The following is a 17,479-nucleotide window of genomic DNA, read 5'->3' as shown; positions in this document are numbered from 1 at the left end:
TTTATGTTGTTTAATTCTCACAATGTAAAAAGCCTTGAACTCCAATAATCTCATCTACAAAATAAGAAAGAATAAAATTATTTGCCCAAGGTCACCACAATTAAGTGGCAGAGCTAGAAGTGAAAATTTTTCTAATTTCAAAGGCTAGATTTTAAAACCATATTTTTACCTTCTTAACTTTAGGCTAGGAACAAAGTTATTTAAAAAAAATTTTTTTTAAAGAAGTGGTTATTAGATTAGTATAGGTAAACAGCCTTGTCACTACCTATGAGTCTTTTCTGTGCATATATAGATAAGGGCAATATATGATAATTATAAAAAGAGAACATAATTAAGTGAGTAATTGAAAAACTCTCTAAATTCTACAAAGATACAAAACTCCATGTTAAAAGCAGATTATTTCACTGGGAGGTACATGGAACCTCAGAAGAAAAAGGTCAGTGGGATGTAATTATTGGTGATTAAAGCAATGAGTTAAAAAAAAAATCTATAGGGCTGACCACAGAAATGGTTATACAGATATAGAAACAAAAAGAAATCCACAGCAGTACTGGAAAGCTAGCAGGGATGCCATGAATAGACTAGATCATAAGAAGTTTCTAGAAGATAAAAAACAGATGGGAACAAAACCTCAAAACGTCATAAATGAAAGTGGAGATATCCACAGAAGTGGTATTTCTTGTAAACCCCAAATAACCCAAAGACCAGAGGCAGTAGGGGCTGAGAGAATGAGTGGAACTTGGGCCAGTATTTATGAAATCCCTACATGTACACAAAGTTTATGTTGCTTGCCTTTTTACATTTCAGGTATTTTATTTGTCTTTAAGTATCATTGTCAAAAAAATTTTTAAGTGAGAAATGTCTAAAACATCTTGGAGCTACTCATATAGGGTAGCCATAGATAACCTACCATATTACTTCACAGTAAGCACTGTTTAGGCATGTGAAAACTAAATTTGACTGTGAAGAACAGTCAAGATGTTAACAACCTTTAACATGCCATGTTGATAGCATGTAGAAAGTTAATAAAACTAGTTTTCCACCTTAGATTTTCAGATGAAATTTAATTACATTAAAAACTTAACTATGTTTAGGAAAGGAATTACTCTAGGGAATCAAGAAATCCATTCTAATCTCGCCATTTGCAATGACATGGTTGGAACTAGAGGGTATTATGCTAACAGAAACAAGTCAATCAGAAAGATAATTATCATACAATCTCATTTATACATGGAGTTTAAGAAACAAAACAGGATCATAGGGGAAGAGAGGAAAAAATAAAACAAGGTGATATCAGAGAGGGAAACAAATCATAAGGGACTCTTAATCATAAGAAACAGAGGGTTGCTGGAGGGGAGGGGGATAGGGTAACTGGGTGATGGACATTAAGGAGGGTATGTGATGTAATGAGCACAGGTATTATATAACACTGAGGAGTCAGTCACTGATCTCTACCTCTGAAACCAATAATATATATTATTAATTAACTGAGTTTAAATTTTTAAAAAAATCCATTTTTATTCCTTAGTGTAAGTTTCTCTATTGCTAAAGAAAATTAGAGTATATATGATTAATGCAGACATAGATCCTGGATGGCCTCTAGATCTTTCAATCCCTAAAAATAAAAGTCTGTGTAACTCTCAAACTAACCTTGGGGAAATCTACAGATCTGTGATCTATTTTTTAAACCAATGACAGAGATTTATTTACAAACCTTTGTGAAGTCTGATGGACACCAGCACACAGATGTGACCTCTTGAGAGTGACCCTGGAGCACAGTAGGAGGATGCCAGGGTGTGGAGACCTATCACACCACCAAAAAAGAAAAAAAGTAAGTCAGCAGAGCAGTATTAGGTCTCTCAGATAGAGTCTTTGAATCTCTCCACATTTGTGTCTTACAGAGTTGTTACCAAAGATCTCTAGGTATACCTAGTTATAGCTCAGAAAAGAGTCCTAGTGTGCAATAAAAGTATTTCTGTCATTAACCTGAGAAAACAGAATGAAAGTAGCCAAAATCAGTTAATAATATCAACTTAAATACCAGGGCAGGTCTTATTTCAATTCAAGACTATATAGCAACATATATTTTGACTGAAATTCAAGCATGACATTATTTCTCACCCCTTAGCTGGAAAACTTTCTATAAGATTAGGGTTTAGCTGCTAGGTAGTGTGAATTTCAATGGAGTCCTGTTTTTATATAGCCTAGACATTTTCAGATCTTTTCTAATCAGCTACTTCCAGAACACTACATTAAATACATCCTGAAGGCATCTCGGACATACTACCAGTTCTCTGGCAACAAGGGGACAGTCTTTCACCCAAAAGACTCACTGATTTTTACCACAGTCCCTAAAGTTATACCCCTTCATTTTGAAGGAATATAAACCATATACTTATACATGGCACTTCGGTATCTTTTTTTGGGAAAAAAGAAATCCTCTAAAATTTCATTTTGGTAGATTTGTTTAAAGAAATCTTAAGTTTTCAATTAAGTACGGCCACATCTTAATGAATCAAGAAGGGTCATATTGTGCAGTAGTATACACGTGACAAAGGATCAGACTTTCCCTCTCACTATATGCCACTAGTGATGCATTTGACAGTTGACTCATTCAAGAGTTGTCAATCCCTTTCAGAGGCCATGGGAATTAATCAGCACAATATGGCATATAAACTCACGTAACTATTATTAGCATGTGTTTGAAAAGAGACATTATTCTCTTTTCATTTTCCTGAGGCTCTGAATCATTGCTCATCTGTATGAAGAAAGTAGAGGCGACTCTGGAAAGAATATTTGCAGAGAATGACTAAGAAAACTTAATAGATGCCTTCAACTGTAGTGAAGAGAGTCAACACACTGATTCACAAGGTCATCCAACTCAGTTATATTACTACTCCTCTCTTGGGTTAAATGGCACATGTAATGATTCTAAAAGCAAAAGAAGAGAAAGAGCAGAGTCTAATTTGCCTTGCTGGGTTAATTAGAGTTTAACAGAAAAAGCTTTTTTCCTGAGTATTATCTAAAAGGATCTCACTTTCTGCCTCCTACAATGGCACAGAGAACAATAACTCTTTCTCTCACAAGGTAGCATATTTTAGAAAAGACTTTCAAGATAGTCTCTAAGTATTTCAGGAGCCACAGAAATTCTCCTTCCTCCTGCATTTGGGATGGCCCCAGCCTATTAAGTTTCTCTTCACTCAAGACCCAAGCAGGTCTGCTAGCCCCAAATTAAAAGGGTGAGAAAATCCCAGTGTCCTCTTGACCGACCCTCCCTGGTAGCAACACGTTCTTCTATTCCACTGGTTTACTCTGCTTGTGGCCTTTAGCCTGTCATTTCAAGATATTGCTTCTTCTTCAATTTTCTAGGCATTACAATACCCAAGGGAACCTAAACATGTATATAAAGGATTAAAATAAATTTCAAGAAAAACCATCACATCCGCCAACAGGGTATATCCACATTTTTGCATTTATCTATAGGATCTAAGAGAAAAAAATAAAAGACCCCTTGGAAAAACTTTTTACAAACTGATAATAAGGTAGGAATAATAATGACAATAAAAGTCAGCATTTGTTGAGTCAGATGCTTAGTATAGCATTAAAGTAAGGGGAAGTTAAAAGTTAAACAGAATTATTATATGACCCAGCAATTTTTCTAAAGATCTACTCATTCATTTGAGAGAGAGATTGAGAGAGTGCATGTGCATGTGAGTGGGGGGCCAGGAGGATAAGACAGGGAGAGAGAGAATCTCAAGCAGACTCCCTGCCCAGCAAGGAGCCCAATGTGGGGCTCAATTCCATGACCCTGAGATCACCACCTGAGCCGAAATCAAGAGTTGGATGCTCAACCGACTGAGCCACGCAGGTGTCCCAGGATGCAGCAATTCTGTTCTTAGGTATACACACAGAAATATATGTTCAAACATATATATATATACATATATATGTTCAAATATATGTTCAAACAGAAAGTTACACATGAATGCTCATTGTGGCTTTATTTATAAAGCCAAAATGTGGAATAATTCACATGTCCACCAACTAATAAGTGGATAAATAAAATGTGGTCTATCCATGTGATGGATATCCAACCATAAAAAGGAATGAAGTATTGATACGCGCAACAACACAACAAATCTGGAAAACATGTTCATTCACTGAAATAAGCCAGACATAAAAGATCACATATTGTCAAATTCCATTTATAGGATATGTCCAGAATAGGCAAATCCAAAGATAGAACATGGGTTAGTGGTTGCCAGGGCGTGAGGGCAGGGGAGAATGAAGAGAGACTCTTCAAGGGCAGTGTTTCTTTCTGGAGTAATGAAAATGTCTGGGAATGAGACAGTGGTGATGGCTATTCAAAATCAACTGTACATTTAAAAACAACTATAATGATGAATTTTATATTATGTGAATTCTATCTCAATTAAAAAAAAGGAGTGGAGGGAAAGGCATATTGTGGGCTGAAATGAGTACTAATCCCCAGCAAGTTTGTATGAGTGGTAGTTACAGGAGCTTTCACAATTTTAGGACTATTGGAGCATGGCATAGTATACGTGTTGACTATTTCAAAGAAGATGAATTTCCCATAGTGAAGCTCAACTTGTTTATAAATCCTCCATTTTTATTCAAATAAGTTTTTATTTATTGTCACCTCATTATGATAAAACATTACCCTAATTTCACTTCTTAAAAAGATTATTTATTTGAAAGAGAGAGAGAGAGATGACAAGTGGGCAGAGAGGCAGGCAGAGAGAGAAGGGGAAGCAGGCTCCCTGCTGAGCAGAGAGCCCCATGCAGGGCTCAATCCCAAGCCCGTGACCTGAGCCAAAGGCAGAGGCTTAACCCACTGAGCCACCCAGGTACCCCTAATTTCTTTTTTTTAAAAACCTCCCTCTACTTTTAACCCACTGAGCCACTCAGGCGCCCACCTCCCTCTACTTTTAAATAGAAGAAACTATTAAGTCCAAGAGACATTTACACCTATGCATTCTGAAGATGGTCAAAACACAGAAAACTGTCCTCTCTTATATATTTTAGTTGTTATACAGACTTTAATTCAAGACACGAAGAATCCCCAAGTTAAAACTCTTAAAACTATGAAGGTTACTACTAGAAATAATTGGCTCTAAGCTACACATTTAATAAAACATTCTGTATCCTTAAACGTGCAAAAAAGATCAGCAACTTTCCTCAAAAAATCCCCTTACTCTGCCCAGGCAGAAACCAAATCTCATCTTTATTTCTGCCATGAGATCATTTACACTTCCTAAAGTGTCAGGCTCAATGTTTCGCCAGTCAGCGGTAGAATGACTGTGCCAAATGAGTTTATTTATAACCACTTCAATACTATTCAGTGGCTATAACAGAAATGAACCAGGGAAGGGAAGGGGGTAGGTAACGGTGGGACAAAGGATAAGAAATTAAAAAGAAAAATATTTATTAACTCTTTTTATTTTTAACTCTTGGTCCTTAGTATCAGTGAGTCTAACTATATTACATCTCCCTTTTGCCGAGCAGTGGTAAAGATTAAAAGGCCATTCTCTTCTGTCTTGAGATCTCTTTTCTTTCATAACTCTTAATAACTCCTGATTCTTGATAACTCTTTTCTTTCACTCTGTTTTCTTGTGCCCATGGGCTTTTTAGCATAGGAAAAATCCCAACACTTGAGAGATTCTGACCTTTTGGAAACATGGCAGAGCTATAACTTAACAGCGTGATACTCAGCTTGCATGGAATGGTTTTTAAACTACACCCCCACTGTTCTTCTTCATCATGGAAAAGAGAAACTGAGCCACCTCACTAGGCAAATTCAATTTTAGGAGCAGTAAGCTTGCCAGGATCTCAAATATCAGAGCCTGCACACAGAGTTATGTGTGGACAGGCAGGAGAACATCATGTCTGAACCACATCATTCAGCACTGACATGTGACCCAGCTGAGGAATTTAAAAAGGGTCACCCATGTACGTGATAGCCACTGACTGGATGTCTGAAAATGGGTTACTAACAAGAGCCAAGTCTCTTTACTGCATGTCTTTAGAGAGAGAAACTATACCTCAACCCTCATTCCATGAAACAAACAAACAAAAAGCCTTTGTACTATAGAAGATAGCTAGAGAGAAACTTTCAGTTGATAATAAAACTGTGTCTGTATACATATGCAAGCACATTTATGTAGAATATATAATCATATGCATAATTATGTATACATAACTAAAAATTGATTTTAAATGATTTCCTTAAATGATCAGTGCAGGGCTATTTTTTGCATAATCTTTTTTTTAAAAGAAATTATTTTTAAAGAATTAAAAAAAACTTAAAATGATACAGACTTTGATAGAATAAAATCTTCCTACTTAGTTGAGAGCCATAGTAAAAAAAGGGATGAAAAGATAGTGAGAGAAGTTATGCTGAGTGAAATAATCAAGCAGAGAAAGTCAATTATCATATGGTTTCACTTATTTGTGGAACATAAGGAATAGCATGGAAGACATTAAGAGAAGGAAGGGAAAAATGAAGGGGGAATCGGAGGGGGAGACGAACCATGAGAGACTCTGGACTCCAAGAAACTGAGGGTTTTAGAGGGTGGGGGGATGGGTTGGGCCAGTGATGGATATTAAGAAGGGTTATACATAAACAATGATTCTTGGAATACTACAACAAAAACTAATGGCGTACTGTATGGTGACTAACAGAACATAATAAAGAAGAAAAAGGAGGGACGCCTGGGTGGCTCAGTTGGTTAAGCAGCTGCCTTCGACTCAGGTCATGATCCCAGTGTCCTGGGATCGAGTCCCACATTGGGCTCCTTGCTCGGCAGGGAGCCTGCTTCTCCCTCTGCCTCTGCCTGCCATTCCGTCTTCCTATGCTTGCTCTCTCTCCCTCTCTCTCTGACAAATAAATAAATAAAATCTTTAAAAAAAAAAAAAAAAGGAAGAAAAAGGAAAGACAGTGAGAGAAGGAGAAAGGAAGAACAAAAAGATAGTAAAATAAGAAGCATTTAGACCAAATCTGAAACTCAAAATTTAAAATATAAGAACAAAGCATTAATGTTAGTAACGTATATCATTAAAGTTTAAAACTCAAGTCAGAAAATTTTATAGACAAGAAACTAGGTCCAAACTTTTATGAGTTCAGAGTCTCAGGTATATATTTTATAAGCAAATTTTCATTTTAAAAATATAACACATGAAAGAACTGTGCTTATAGAAAGAGACCAAGTACAACACAAAAGTATCTTGCATAGAACAATGTCTCCACCATGTGACCATCTAGGATATAATCACTAAAAACTCTTAAGTTAGTGTTGTATTTTTGCACCTCTAGGTACACAGAGAAGTCACTTTAAGTATGTCCTCCAGGACCAGGCGAAATTAAACAGAATTATGCTTCATACTTGACAGGTTCTATCTCATCCTAAGCCAACATTAAAGATAACGACTTTCTAGAGGTTGGCAGGACTAATAACGATATGATTTCCTCTTGAAAAGGGATTTGATAACATTGAACCTATGAATCTATCAAGTTTTAGATATTATGACTCTAAAATCCAAAATGTGGGGCACCTGGATAGCTTAGTTGGTTAGGCATCCAACTCTCAATTTCAGGTCAAATCATGATCTTGTAGGGCACTGCACTCAGCGTAGAGCTGCTTGTCCCTCTCCCTCTGCTCCCCCCTCTGCTCACTTGCTTTCTCTCTCTTGTAAATAAATTTTAAAAATAACAAAGAATAAAATCCATAATGTGTGAACTCTGATCGTCCCAATTCATTAGTGTCAAGGACATTTATGATATCACAGGGCAATCTAGAAGATAATTAATTTCTAGCCCTTGGAAAACTACGCCATAATGCTCTTATGTCTCTGAACTCCCAGACATTTCTATAATTAATTAGTCCCACAAGAGCTATTTTTCAGTAGTCAGCAAGTGCTCCTTGTGTGATATTTCATTTTTCTCCACTGAACCTCATATGGACAAATTTAAATTTCTTAGCTTACAGTAGTCACTTTAGGAATCACTGTTATTTAAGTAAAAAAAAGAAAATAAATAAACTTGTGAACAGGAATAGAATCTGTCAAGTAAGTTAAGTAATGCCATTAAATACATAATAAAACTGATAAAAGTAGTCACATCTATTCTAGTAACCTTAAGACCGGCCACTTATAAGAGAGTAAAGAATACAATTACCATACAAATATTTTTTAGTGTTTTGTGCAAGATATTATGGTTGATTTGGGCATAGGATCCTGGGAATTAAAATATATTTTGAATGAAGAGCTTGAAAACTCAGGGCAGAAAGATAATCCAACATATTTTTCCAGGAAACACAACAAAGTAGTTAAGGTTCTCTCTAAGCTTCTGAATTCTCAATTTTCTGATAATCTGTGAAACTGCTGGAGTACATGGATGATCTATTTCTGAGAAGCTGGAGGACATACTTAAAGTGACTTCTCTGTGTACCTAGAGGTGCAGTTCTGAAAGTATGATATATGTGTCAGTCAGAGCGAGGTCTGGCTGTGTTAAGAAGGAAGAAGCAACTTTTACTGAACATCTAATGTAGAAAAAGTTAATAGTATGCATTTATGTTAAACTTACTCATCTGAGAAGAAATATTTGTAAGAATACTTAGTTCTCACATTTGTGAGGAAAGTTTGGTAACTTACCTTCCAGATGTAGGCAGCTTCATCACTTGAGCCACTGACTAAAAACTGGTCATCTGGACTAAGACTTGATTTAACATAAAAGGTGGAGTTCTGATGTCCATTGAAGATAGCCACTGTCAGAGGAAAAAAACCAAACAAACACATATTACTTGATTCTTGTTATTTCTAGTGTTCACTTAAATGCAGACATTATACATGTCCTAACAAGTTTTATTAGTGTATTAACTACTGAATATTGAAACAGATAGTCAAGCTTTATTCACTAAGTTAAAGGGAACTGGACATTGGCAAAAAGTTATAAAGTCTCAGAAAGAAGTTTTTATATTAAATCCAATCTCATGATCTAAGCCCAGATATTTGGTATGGAGCTGGCTATGGAAAAGAAAGTGACGGAAAACATTCTTAAGGAGAAGAATGCAACCAGGGTCCACTCTTTTAGTAAATGCTTTCATTAGGCCCTCTTTTCCCATAGTAGCATAGGGCTTTCTCTGTTGAGTAATACATTGGTCCTCTTCCTCTTAGACTTCAAATACTGAGGGTAAATTTCATATTTTATTCTTTCCTCATTAGACCTCACAGTGCTTTGAAAAGAGATTTCCAAACATCTGTTGCATGAATAGGTAAGAATCAGTGGAAAGAGTTAAGATTTATGGATAGCTCATTTGGGATGTAGGAATCAGTTAATCAATTTACTTATTTTTTTATTGTGGGAATTTTTTAATCCAAAACTTTAAGAAGGCTGAAAAGAAGGAGGCAGTGGGGTAAACTATATGTTTGTATGTAAGATACACCAACTAGGTTAGGGTTAGCCTTTAGGTTTATTTAGACTTCTTAATATCTGTAACAAAAGGGCAAGCAATCCAGTCTAGCACAATGTGCTTGATGAGTTCATCTATCCTAAGAAGACCAAAACCTGAGGCTTCTGGTACCAGAATACTAATAGGAAATACAAGAAAAAAATCTCAGTTTTTCTAGAATTTAGGGATACATTTAAGCAGAGGGAAAGAAGTTCACTCTAATCTTCAACAGAAAGGAAGTAAGAATTATCAAGGGACATAATAGCTTTCCTTCAGTGCTCACAGAAATCTTTTCCTTTTGCCAGAACAAAACTGGAAAAAGACTTTATTTTTAGCTTTTCAAGAAAAAGCCTACATATCAAATACTCTCCACACCAATGCTTCCACTGTAGATATTAAGCAGAACATGAATCAATTCAGATGCACATTTTTATCTACTATGATAGGTAAATCCCCACAAAATAAACAGGCTCCTTTGCTCTGAATACAACTGTAAAACTATAATTGTTTATCTTTCTTAACTCGAACTATGAATGGAAAACTACAGACCAAATTTCCCACTAGACCTGTAAGTATTTATTGCCCTCTGCTGGTCTACTCAAGTACACTGTAAATGCTTCAAAGCATTCAAAAAATCCTAAAACCTGTATTGGCTTTGATTAGTTCAACTTTATCTTTCTTTGATAATTTGGACTCTAAAAATGCTTCAGTGAATTGCTTTAGAGTCATCCTTATGAACATCACTTAGTATAATAAAACACTGTAAATTAAAAGTATAGGAAATAAAGTATTAAGCCCAGGACCCTTCCTGAAATTTGAAGAAGATAAGCAATTACCCAATGTCAGACACTGTCTGTCACTCAATCTCTAAAGAACGTATCTACCTACCTACCTACCTACCTATCTATAGGAGCCAACAAAATAATTTTGGGAGCACAGGAAAAAGGTTACTAAATTTTTAGTAATGTAGCTTTGGGCATATTTGTTTGACTAATCTCAAGACTCCCTTTAGGGCCAGACTACAAAAAAAAAAAGACACAGAAAGAATTCTTGTACATTTATTTGATAATATAATTAGGATTATGCTTTTATCTTTTGGAGAAAGATTCTGAAAAGTGTATTTTATATGACTATCTAAATTAGAAGCTGTTTAAGTTCTGATTCCATTCAGAAAACAGCAAAACAAATTATAAACTCCTTCCCTTTTCCAAATACCCTTGCTGTTATTTAGACAACACCAGACCTAATCTAGGACATTGGAAATACCAACTGTGAAGCTGTCACAGAACTCAAACTCCTAATACTGGCTTACGGCAGTCTTTGGAAAGTTCTGTAAGAGCCTAGTTAAGTTCTATACTATTTCAAGGTTTCTTATTTATCAGCACATCTTACTTTAGTGGGAAGTAGGTAGCTTTAGGGGTTATGGAACCTGTCTGTTTCTGACAGAGCTATACCTTAGCAAGAACGAGGTTGCTAATATATAGCTTGCCTAAGTAATTGAAAATGTTCTTAAAATTATGTAACCCCCCAAAATCTTAGAGTATGGCTGAGAAACCTGCATTTCTTTTTTTTTAAAGTGCCATGTATCAACTTTAAACACCAGATTCCAATTTTAATTTTCTTGAAGGGAAAAAAAAAAAAAGATGAGGCTGGGGAAAACTAGAGATAAAATAGACACTGCCCAACATTAAGGCTGAAGTAGATAAAAACCTATCTAGGGACTTAAAAAATTCAGCCCCCTAATTTTAACAAATAACCCCCGAACAAGACAAAAACTGAGAACAGCCTTCTATAGCTTATAAAACTTGAGACATTTCTAAATATAGTCAAAGGGACATAATTTCAGGAAAGACTCAATGTTAAAATACAGTTAAGTCACCATATACAGCAGGATTCTGTTTACTTGTGAAATATCACAAGGAAAATACACCCAGGAAAACATCACTGGAACTAATCAAAGACGCCAAAGCCCTCCTATGTCTTAAAAAATTTGGTTCAGAAAAAAAGATCAATAAAATTATCATTAACAAAAATCTCTGCATTAGTTTCTGGGCAAGAGATTTTATTTTATTTTATTTTATTTTTCCAGGGTAGAGATTTTAAATGGGTAAGATCTTACCTGGAGAAGTCTTTAATCCGGTCATATTGAACATGTAGATATTGTCATCTGTGCAGTTAGCGAACAGAGTAGATCCCGTGGAATCCAAAATCAGACTTGAGTATCCTAGAAAAAGGAAACTTTAGTTAGCATTTCCTGATTACAGCAAGTAGAACTGAAGTGACAATGTTGAAGAAAGAAGATCATTCCACAAGATTATCAGAATTCTTCTTCCTCCAAATATATACAAACCAAAAATATTCTGAGTTTTTAACTTCTGAATTTCCAGAAGACACAACCACATGTTAATTTCAAGTCTATGTTGCTGAAAACTAGCTTGATATTTATTTTAAAATTGTAACAAAAATTCACAGGGTATTAAAAGGCTTACCTAGTTTTCGAGTGCTGCTACCTGGGTACAAGAAAGACTTGGATGCTATGGGTTCCTGTCGATAAGCAGTATAATTCTTACGTAAATCCCATATTTTGATTACCCTAAAAACCAAGGTAAAGAAAGTTATTTTGTAGCCAATCCCCAACTCCAACCAGTTTCAACTACATTGAACTTCGTGAAATAACTTTTAATCTAACTCCTCTGGCACATCAACCAGATATAACGAGGATATCTCACTGGGAAACAGATTGAACTATCTCATACTATAGTTTCCAATGTCAGGCTAACAACTCAGGCAAAACGGAAACAGATGTGATCTGACCTAGCGATGGGTTACCTTGAGTTTACTTCAAGGGAGCGGAAAAGGAAGATGAAGGTTGGGTTCTGATGGTCATTGTTTCATTGTTTTCAGAAAAAAAAAAAAAAAAGGCAAAACAAATGCTTCCCAAGCCTTTAACACTCTGCATGTAACCTCTAACATTGTAAGTAATAAGCTCTGTCCCTTTGGTTTTATCTCTATATGTAACTCCTTAAGTAATCTGGTCTAAACAACTTTTCCTGTGAAATAAAGTATTTTCTCATTTCGTCTATTGGTATAATTGTCTTAATCCTCAACACGTAGTTCCTTTTTTTTTTTTTTTAAAGATTTTATTTATTTATTTGAGGGAGAATGAGTGAGAGAGCGTGAGAGAGGAGAAGGTCAGAGGGAGAAGCAGACTCCCCAAGGAGCTGGGAGCCCGATGCGGCACTCGATCCTGGAAGTCCAGAATCGTGACCTGAGCCAAGGCAGTTGCTCAACCAATTGAGTCACCCAGGTACCCCGTAGTTCCTTTTCTAAAAAAAGATGTTATTTATTTATTTATTTACTCATTTATTTATTTTTAGAGAGAAAGAGCGAGTGAGAGCAGGGAGAGGGGCAGGGGGAGAGAAAGAATTCCAAGCAGACTCCCTGCTGAACAAGAGCCCTAACTCAGGGCTCGATTTCACCTCAACCTGAGATCATGACCTTAGTGGAAAATAAGAGTAGGTTACCTAACCAACTGAGGCACCCAGGCACCTCCTCAACATCTAGTTTATTGGCAACATGAAAACACAAGCTTAGTCTGAAAGGGCACTACCATTAGAAACAAACAACAGGGTTTCACAGTCACTTCACAAGCATAACTAGTAAACTTGAGATAATCCTTCATTTGTGCCTGAGGATTTGGTCCACAGATGAGTTTTAGTGTCCAAAAGACACAAAAGAGGTCCTAGTTCATTAAACCATCATGTTTTTAAATTAGTTTCAAAGGGAGGGATGTCTTGAAAGGTATCATAAGCAAATAAGCAAAGAAGTGTGCTTAAAAAGCGCCCAGAGAATTATTTATTGTAACAAAGCAACCAATGAAGTACCACAAACTTATTTGGAAGCCAAACATTCATACCAATCACAGATGGCAGGTATATGAAAGTCATTGGACCTTAATATCAATATAGTTAGATTACTCCCCAAAATGCCCGTTATATACCCAGAAAATGAGATTTCTTCTTTTAGGGTATTACTAAACCTGAGAAAATAAAAATCCAAAATAACAGAAATTTTATTCCTCAAAAGCTTAAATTAGACTGCACGTACAAGTGAGCTACACACCCAGATTCTCGACAATAGCAGCAGCAGCCAATACTGCTCCCGTGTGCTAGATAATGTGCTAATTTTATTACCTCATTTATTACTTCATAATGCCAAAATGGATTACCTCATTTAATTATTTGAGCAAGAGTCCTAACTAGATATTTTTCAGTGTGATCTGTAGTTCCTCTTCTCAGCTGGATATTCACTACGTGGAAAGTTAAAAGCATACATATTCGATTATAATGGGACTAGGTGACTTCCCTATCACAGTTTATGAAAGAGATCTCATCAAAAGAACCACGAAATAAAGGCTCTTACCCATCCACGGCTCCCGCTGAGACTAATGTATTCTCATCTTGAAAGAGGACCACAGTAACACTCTGTTGGAAATCCTGACAGCACAAGGCAGAAAAAGAAGAAAGTCCTATTTTCAATATCATAATCTTCACCATCAAGAGACCAAGGTGCTAAAATGATGGCTTCCCCCCACCCAAATTCTGAGTTAAGACTAAATCTTCCCTCACCAATAATCCTAAGTCAGATATTTATACTGACCAAGAAGTAATTTTAGCATGAAAATGACCTATCACTGAAGTATAGTACATAGTGTCGACTTTGACTTACACTCAAAAAACAAACAGGTGAATAAAAGATTTGTCTAAAACCTACTGGTTTCTACTTAGAATCAGTCCTACTAATACGCTATGTCTTTGTAGGAGACTCGTTTAACTTTCTTGTGCCTGTTTCATCTACAAAATGTCACCACCTACCAACACTGTCGCATAGGAGTATCTGAAGAATTACTGATGAAAGATGATTATGCGTTCTGAAAAATTTAAAGGAGCTCAATGGAATTTCATCTCCTAATTGCTGTTAATGAATTTTCCTGGCTCAGAATCTGATTGTCTGAAATGATATTCATTTTAACTCCATCTGGCCTCCAAAACCCACTGTTAATCCTGTCAGTTTCCACTCATGTCTGTGTCCTATTCTTGGTATGCAATTATAAGTCCTAACGTTTTTAATAAACATACTTCTCCAACATACTATTTTGGATCTTACAGACCAGGAATTTTAGAAAAATAAACACATTAAAGTAAAAGCCATGGTGATTTTTTTAAAAGAAAAAAGATGTACAATGGGCAATGTTTAATTTTGAGTACAAGATGCTAGAGAGACATAATATTCTATCTAAATGTTTCAATATATTTAAATATTTTGGCGACTGTTTAAAAAAATATTAAAAACTCACAAATTTCCTATAGTTTGTGTACTGTAAAAAACAGGGATTACCTCCCCTTATAGAAAATTGTATCATGGTATTTAATATGCTTCTTCAAACTATCACCGCTTTCCTAATAAATTATGTTGTAGACATATAAATTATGTCTACATAATTATGTTGTACATAATTATGTCTACAATAAATTTTGTTGTACACATGGAGATCTCTATAGATGAAGCTCAGGAAGATGAACTTTTAATATGCTGCCAGGTGACCATGTTATACACTAGAGTTCGAGAACTACTACTGCAGGTATTGAGCAGTAAATAATAAACCACTGAATAAAGACTCTCATTCACTTAATCTATAGCTCCTATTTAATGCCCAACAAGTTACCTAAAAGGAGATCCCATCCTTTTTTTAAAAAATTAGTTAATTAACTTATTTTTGAAGATTTTATTTATTTATTTGACAGACGGAGATCACAAGTAGGCAGAGAAGCAGGCAGAGAGAGAGGAGGAAGCAGGCTCCCCGCTGAGCAGAAAGCCCGATGCGGGGCTCGATCCCAGGACCCTGAGATCATGACCCGAGCCGAAGGCAGAGGCTTTAATCCACTGCGCCACCCAGGCGCCCCAAATGAGATCCCATCCTACTACATGTAAGATCTGCACACATGTACACAGCTCTAAAACCTTACCACAGAAGGAGCAAGTCCTTTTGAATTCTGTTTCTTCTTAGGTTTTGAAGGAGTTTGCTTGTCTAAAGTATTGTGAGCTCCACTGATTTGATTCACTTGTCTATAAAATCCATCTGAAAGATATTTCAAGCAAACTGATTTAGGTTTCAGACCTTTATTCCTATGCTGAATGTAACATTTACACATAAGATTTCAGAATTAATTATATTCTTAACAGTAAAATTAGAAGCCAGCAGAACTACTGCATTACATTTTTTGGTGCCATTATGATGTATACAAGAGAAATAAGCATATGGATATTTATAGCAGATTTATTCCTAACTGCCAAAACGTGGAGGCAATCAAGATGTCCTTCAGGAGAGGAAAGTAGGAATAAACTGCGGTTTATCCAGATAAAATGGCACATTGTTCAATGGTAAAAAGAAATGAGCTACCAAGCCATGAAAAGATAAGGGGGAACCTTAAATACATTATTAAGTGAAAGAAGCCAATCTCAAAAGACTACATACTGTATGATTCCAACTATATGACTTTCTGGAAAAGGTAAAATGTTGGAAACAGTAAAAATAATCAGTGGTTGTCAGGAGCTGTGGGGGTGGGTAGGAAAAGATGAGCATAGGAGATTTTTAGTGTTGTGAAACTACTCTGTATACTATAATGTAGACACATGTCATTACACGTTTGTCAGAACCAATAAAATGTGAAATACCAAGAGTTAACCCTACTACAAAGTACATTGGGTGCTTATGGTGTATCAGTGTCAGTGCTTCAATTTTAACAAATGTCCAACTCTGCCATGGGATGATAATAGTGGGAAAGCCTGTGGAGATAGAAAGTACATTAAAACTCAAAGCACTCTCTATATTTTCTGCTCAATTTTGCCATGCATCTAAAACTGCTCTGAAAAATAGTCCATTAAAAATAAATTATTTTTTTAAAAGATTTTATTTATTTATTTGACAGACAGAGATCACAAGTAGGCAGAGAGGCAGGCAGAAAGAGAGGAAGGGAAGCAGGCTCCCTGCTGAGCAGAGAGCCCGATGCTGCTTGATCCCAGGACTCTGGGATCATGACCTGAGCTGAAGGCAGAGGCTTTAACCCACTGAGCCACCTGGGCACTCCTAAAAAGAAATTATTTTTAAAAAAGGAAGTAGGCAGTGAGATGATCACTGCATTCTGCTTAATGACATCCTGGGGGCAATGTGAGCATAATTATGTTTAATTTAATCCAATTCTTTAAAGTTAAATAACTTTTTAGAAGATCGTTTACCACCAAGCCCATGTACTAATAATCCCAATTCTATCAATAAATGGCACAGTTCAGAAGACAACATGAGGTAAATACAGAGGGCAATACTTGCAACAATCACAGTAATCCTGAGAATTGGAACAGTCAGCATAAGAAGTTGGGGATTATGAACATGTGCCCCCTGCCCCCTGGTGGTAACTAGATGAAATCGCCAACTCATTAGCTAAGCATAAGGTGATCCCACATGTATTAAAATTAAAATGGAACTAGGCTACCTTTTTTGTTGCACCTGGTGTCCCAGACCATAATGTTTCCATCTCTTCCACCTGTACAGAAGACAGCTATGGGGAAATAAATAGTTTATCAAGAAGTTAATAAAACCAGGCCAATAATGCATGCATTTCATTTAAGTTTCCTAGAGCATCTATTCCATGGTTAAGTATTGTAATTGGCAATTAAAAATGAAACAATTTATGGCTCAACAACAAATAAGAGAAAACAAAGCAGTGAAGGGAAAGGATTATAAAAAACTCAAAATACTTATGCTCTAGAGAATAATCCCTCTGTAAATATTCTTAACACCACATAAAATACTACATGAAGTACACATATGGAAAGAATAATGAAAAAGCACTAACGAAAATATACTGAGAGTTTACTAAGTGCTATACACTATCCCATGTGCTTTATATACATTATCTCAATTCTTATTATTAACCCTATTAGGTGGGTATTAT

General features: G+C 35.9%; 1 protein-coding gene across 4 annotated transcripts in view; it reads right to left on the bottom strand.

Moving 5' to 3' along the window:
- DTL (denticleless E3 ubiquitin protein ligase homolog) overlaps nt 1-17,479 on the bottom strand; it is a 45,134-nt gene that overhangs the window by 17,558 nt on the left and 10,097 nt on the right. For all 4 annotated transcript variants that reach the window (XM_032319141.1, XM_032319140.1, XM_032319143.1 and 1 more), the window contains exons 6-12: nt 17,018-17,083; nt 15,494-15,606; nt 13,890-13,963; nt 11,957-12,060; nt 11,587-11,691; nt 8,671-8,783; nt 1,715-1,804 (exon numbers count right to left, since the gene is read on the bottom strand). In XM_032319141.1, coding sequence (XP_032175032.1) covers nt 1,715-1,804; nt 8,671-8,783; nt 11,587-11,691; nt 11,957-12,060; nt 13,890-13,963; nt 15,494-15,606; nt 17,018-17,083 — 665 coding nt within the window. The remainder of the gene's footprint in view (nt 1-1,714; nt 1,805-8,670; nt 8,784-11,586; nt 11,692-11,956; nt 12,061-13,889; nt 13,964-15,493; nt 15,607-17,017; nt 17,084-17,479) is intronic.

This window comes from Mustela erminea, chromosome 17 (assembly GCF_009829155.1).
Source record: "Mustela erminea isolate mMusErm1 chromosome 17, mMusErm1.Pri, whole genome shotgun sequence".
Taxonomy (NCBI): domain Eukaryota; kingdom Metazoa; phylum Chordata; class Mammalia; order Carnivora; family Mustelidae; genus Mustela; species Mustela erminea.
Note: the sequence above shows the minus strand (reverse complement) of the source record. Positions and strands in the feature narration are given on the sequence as shown.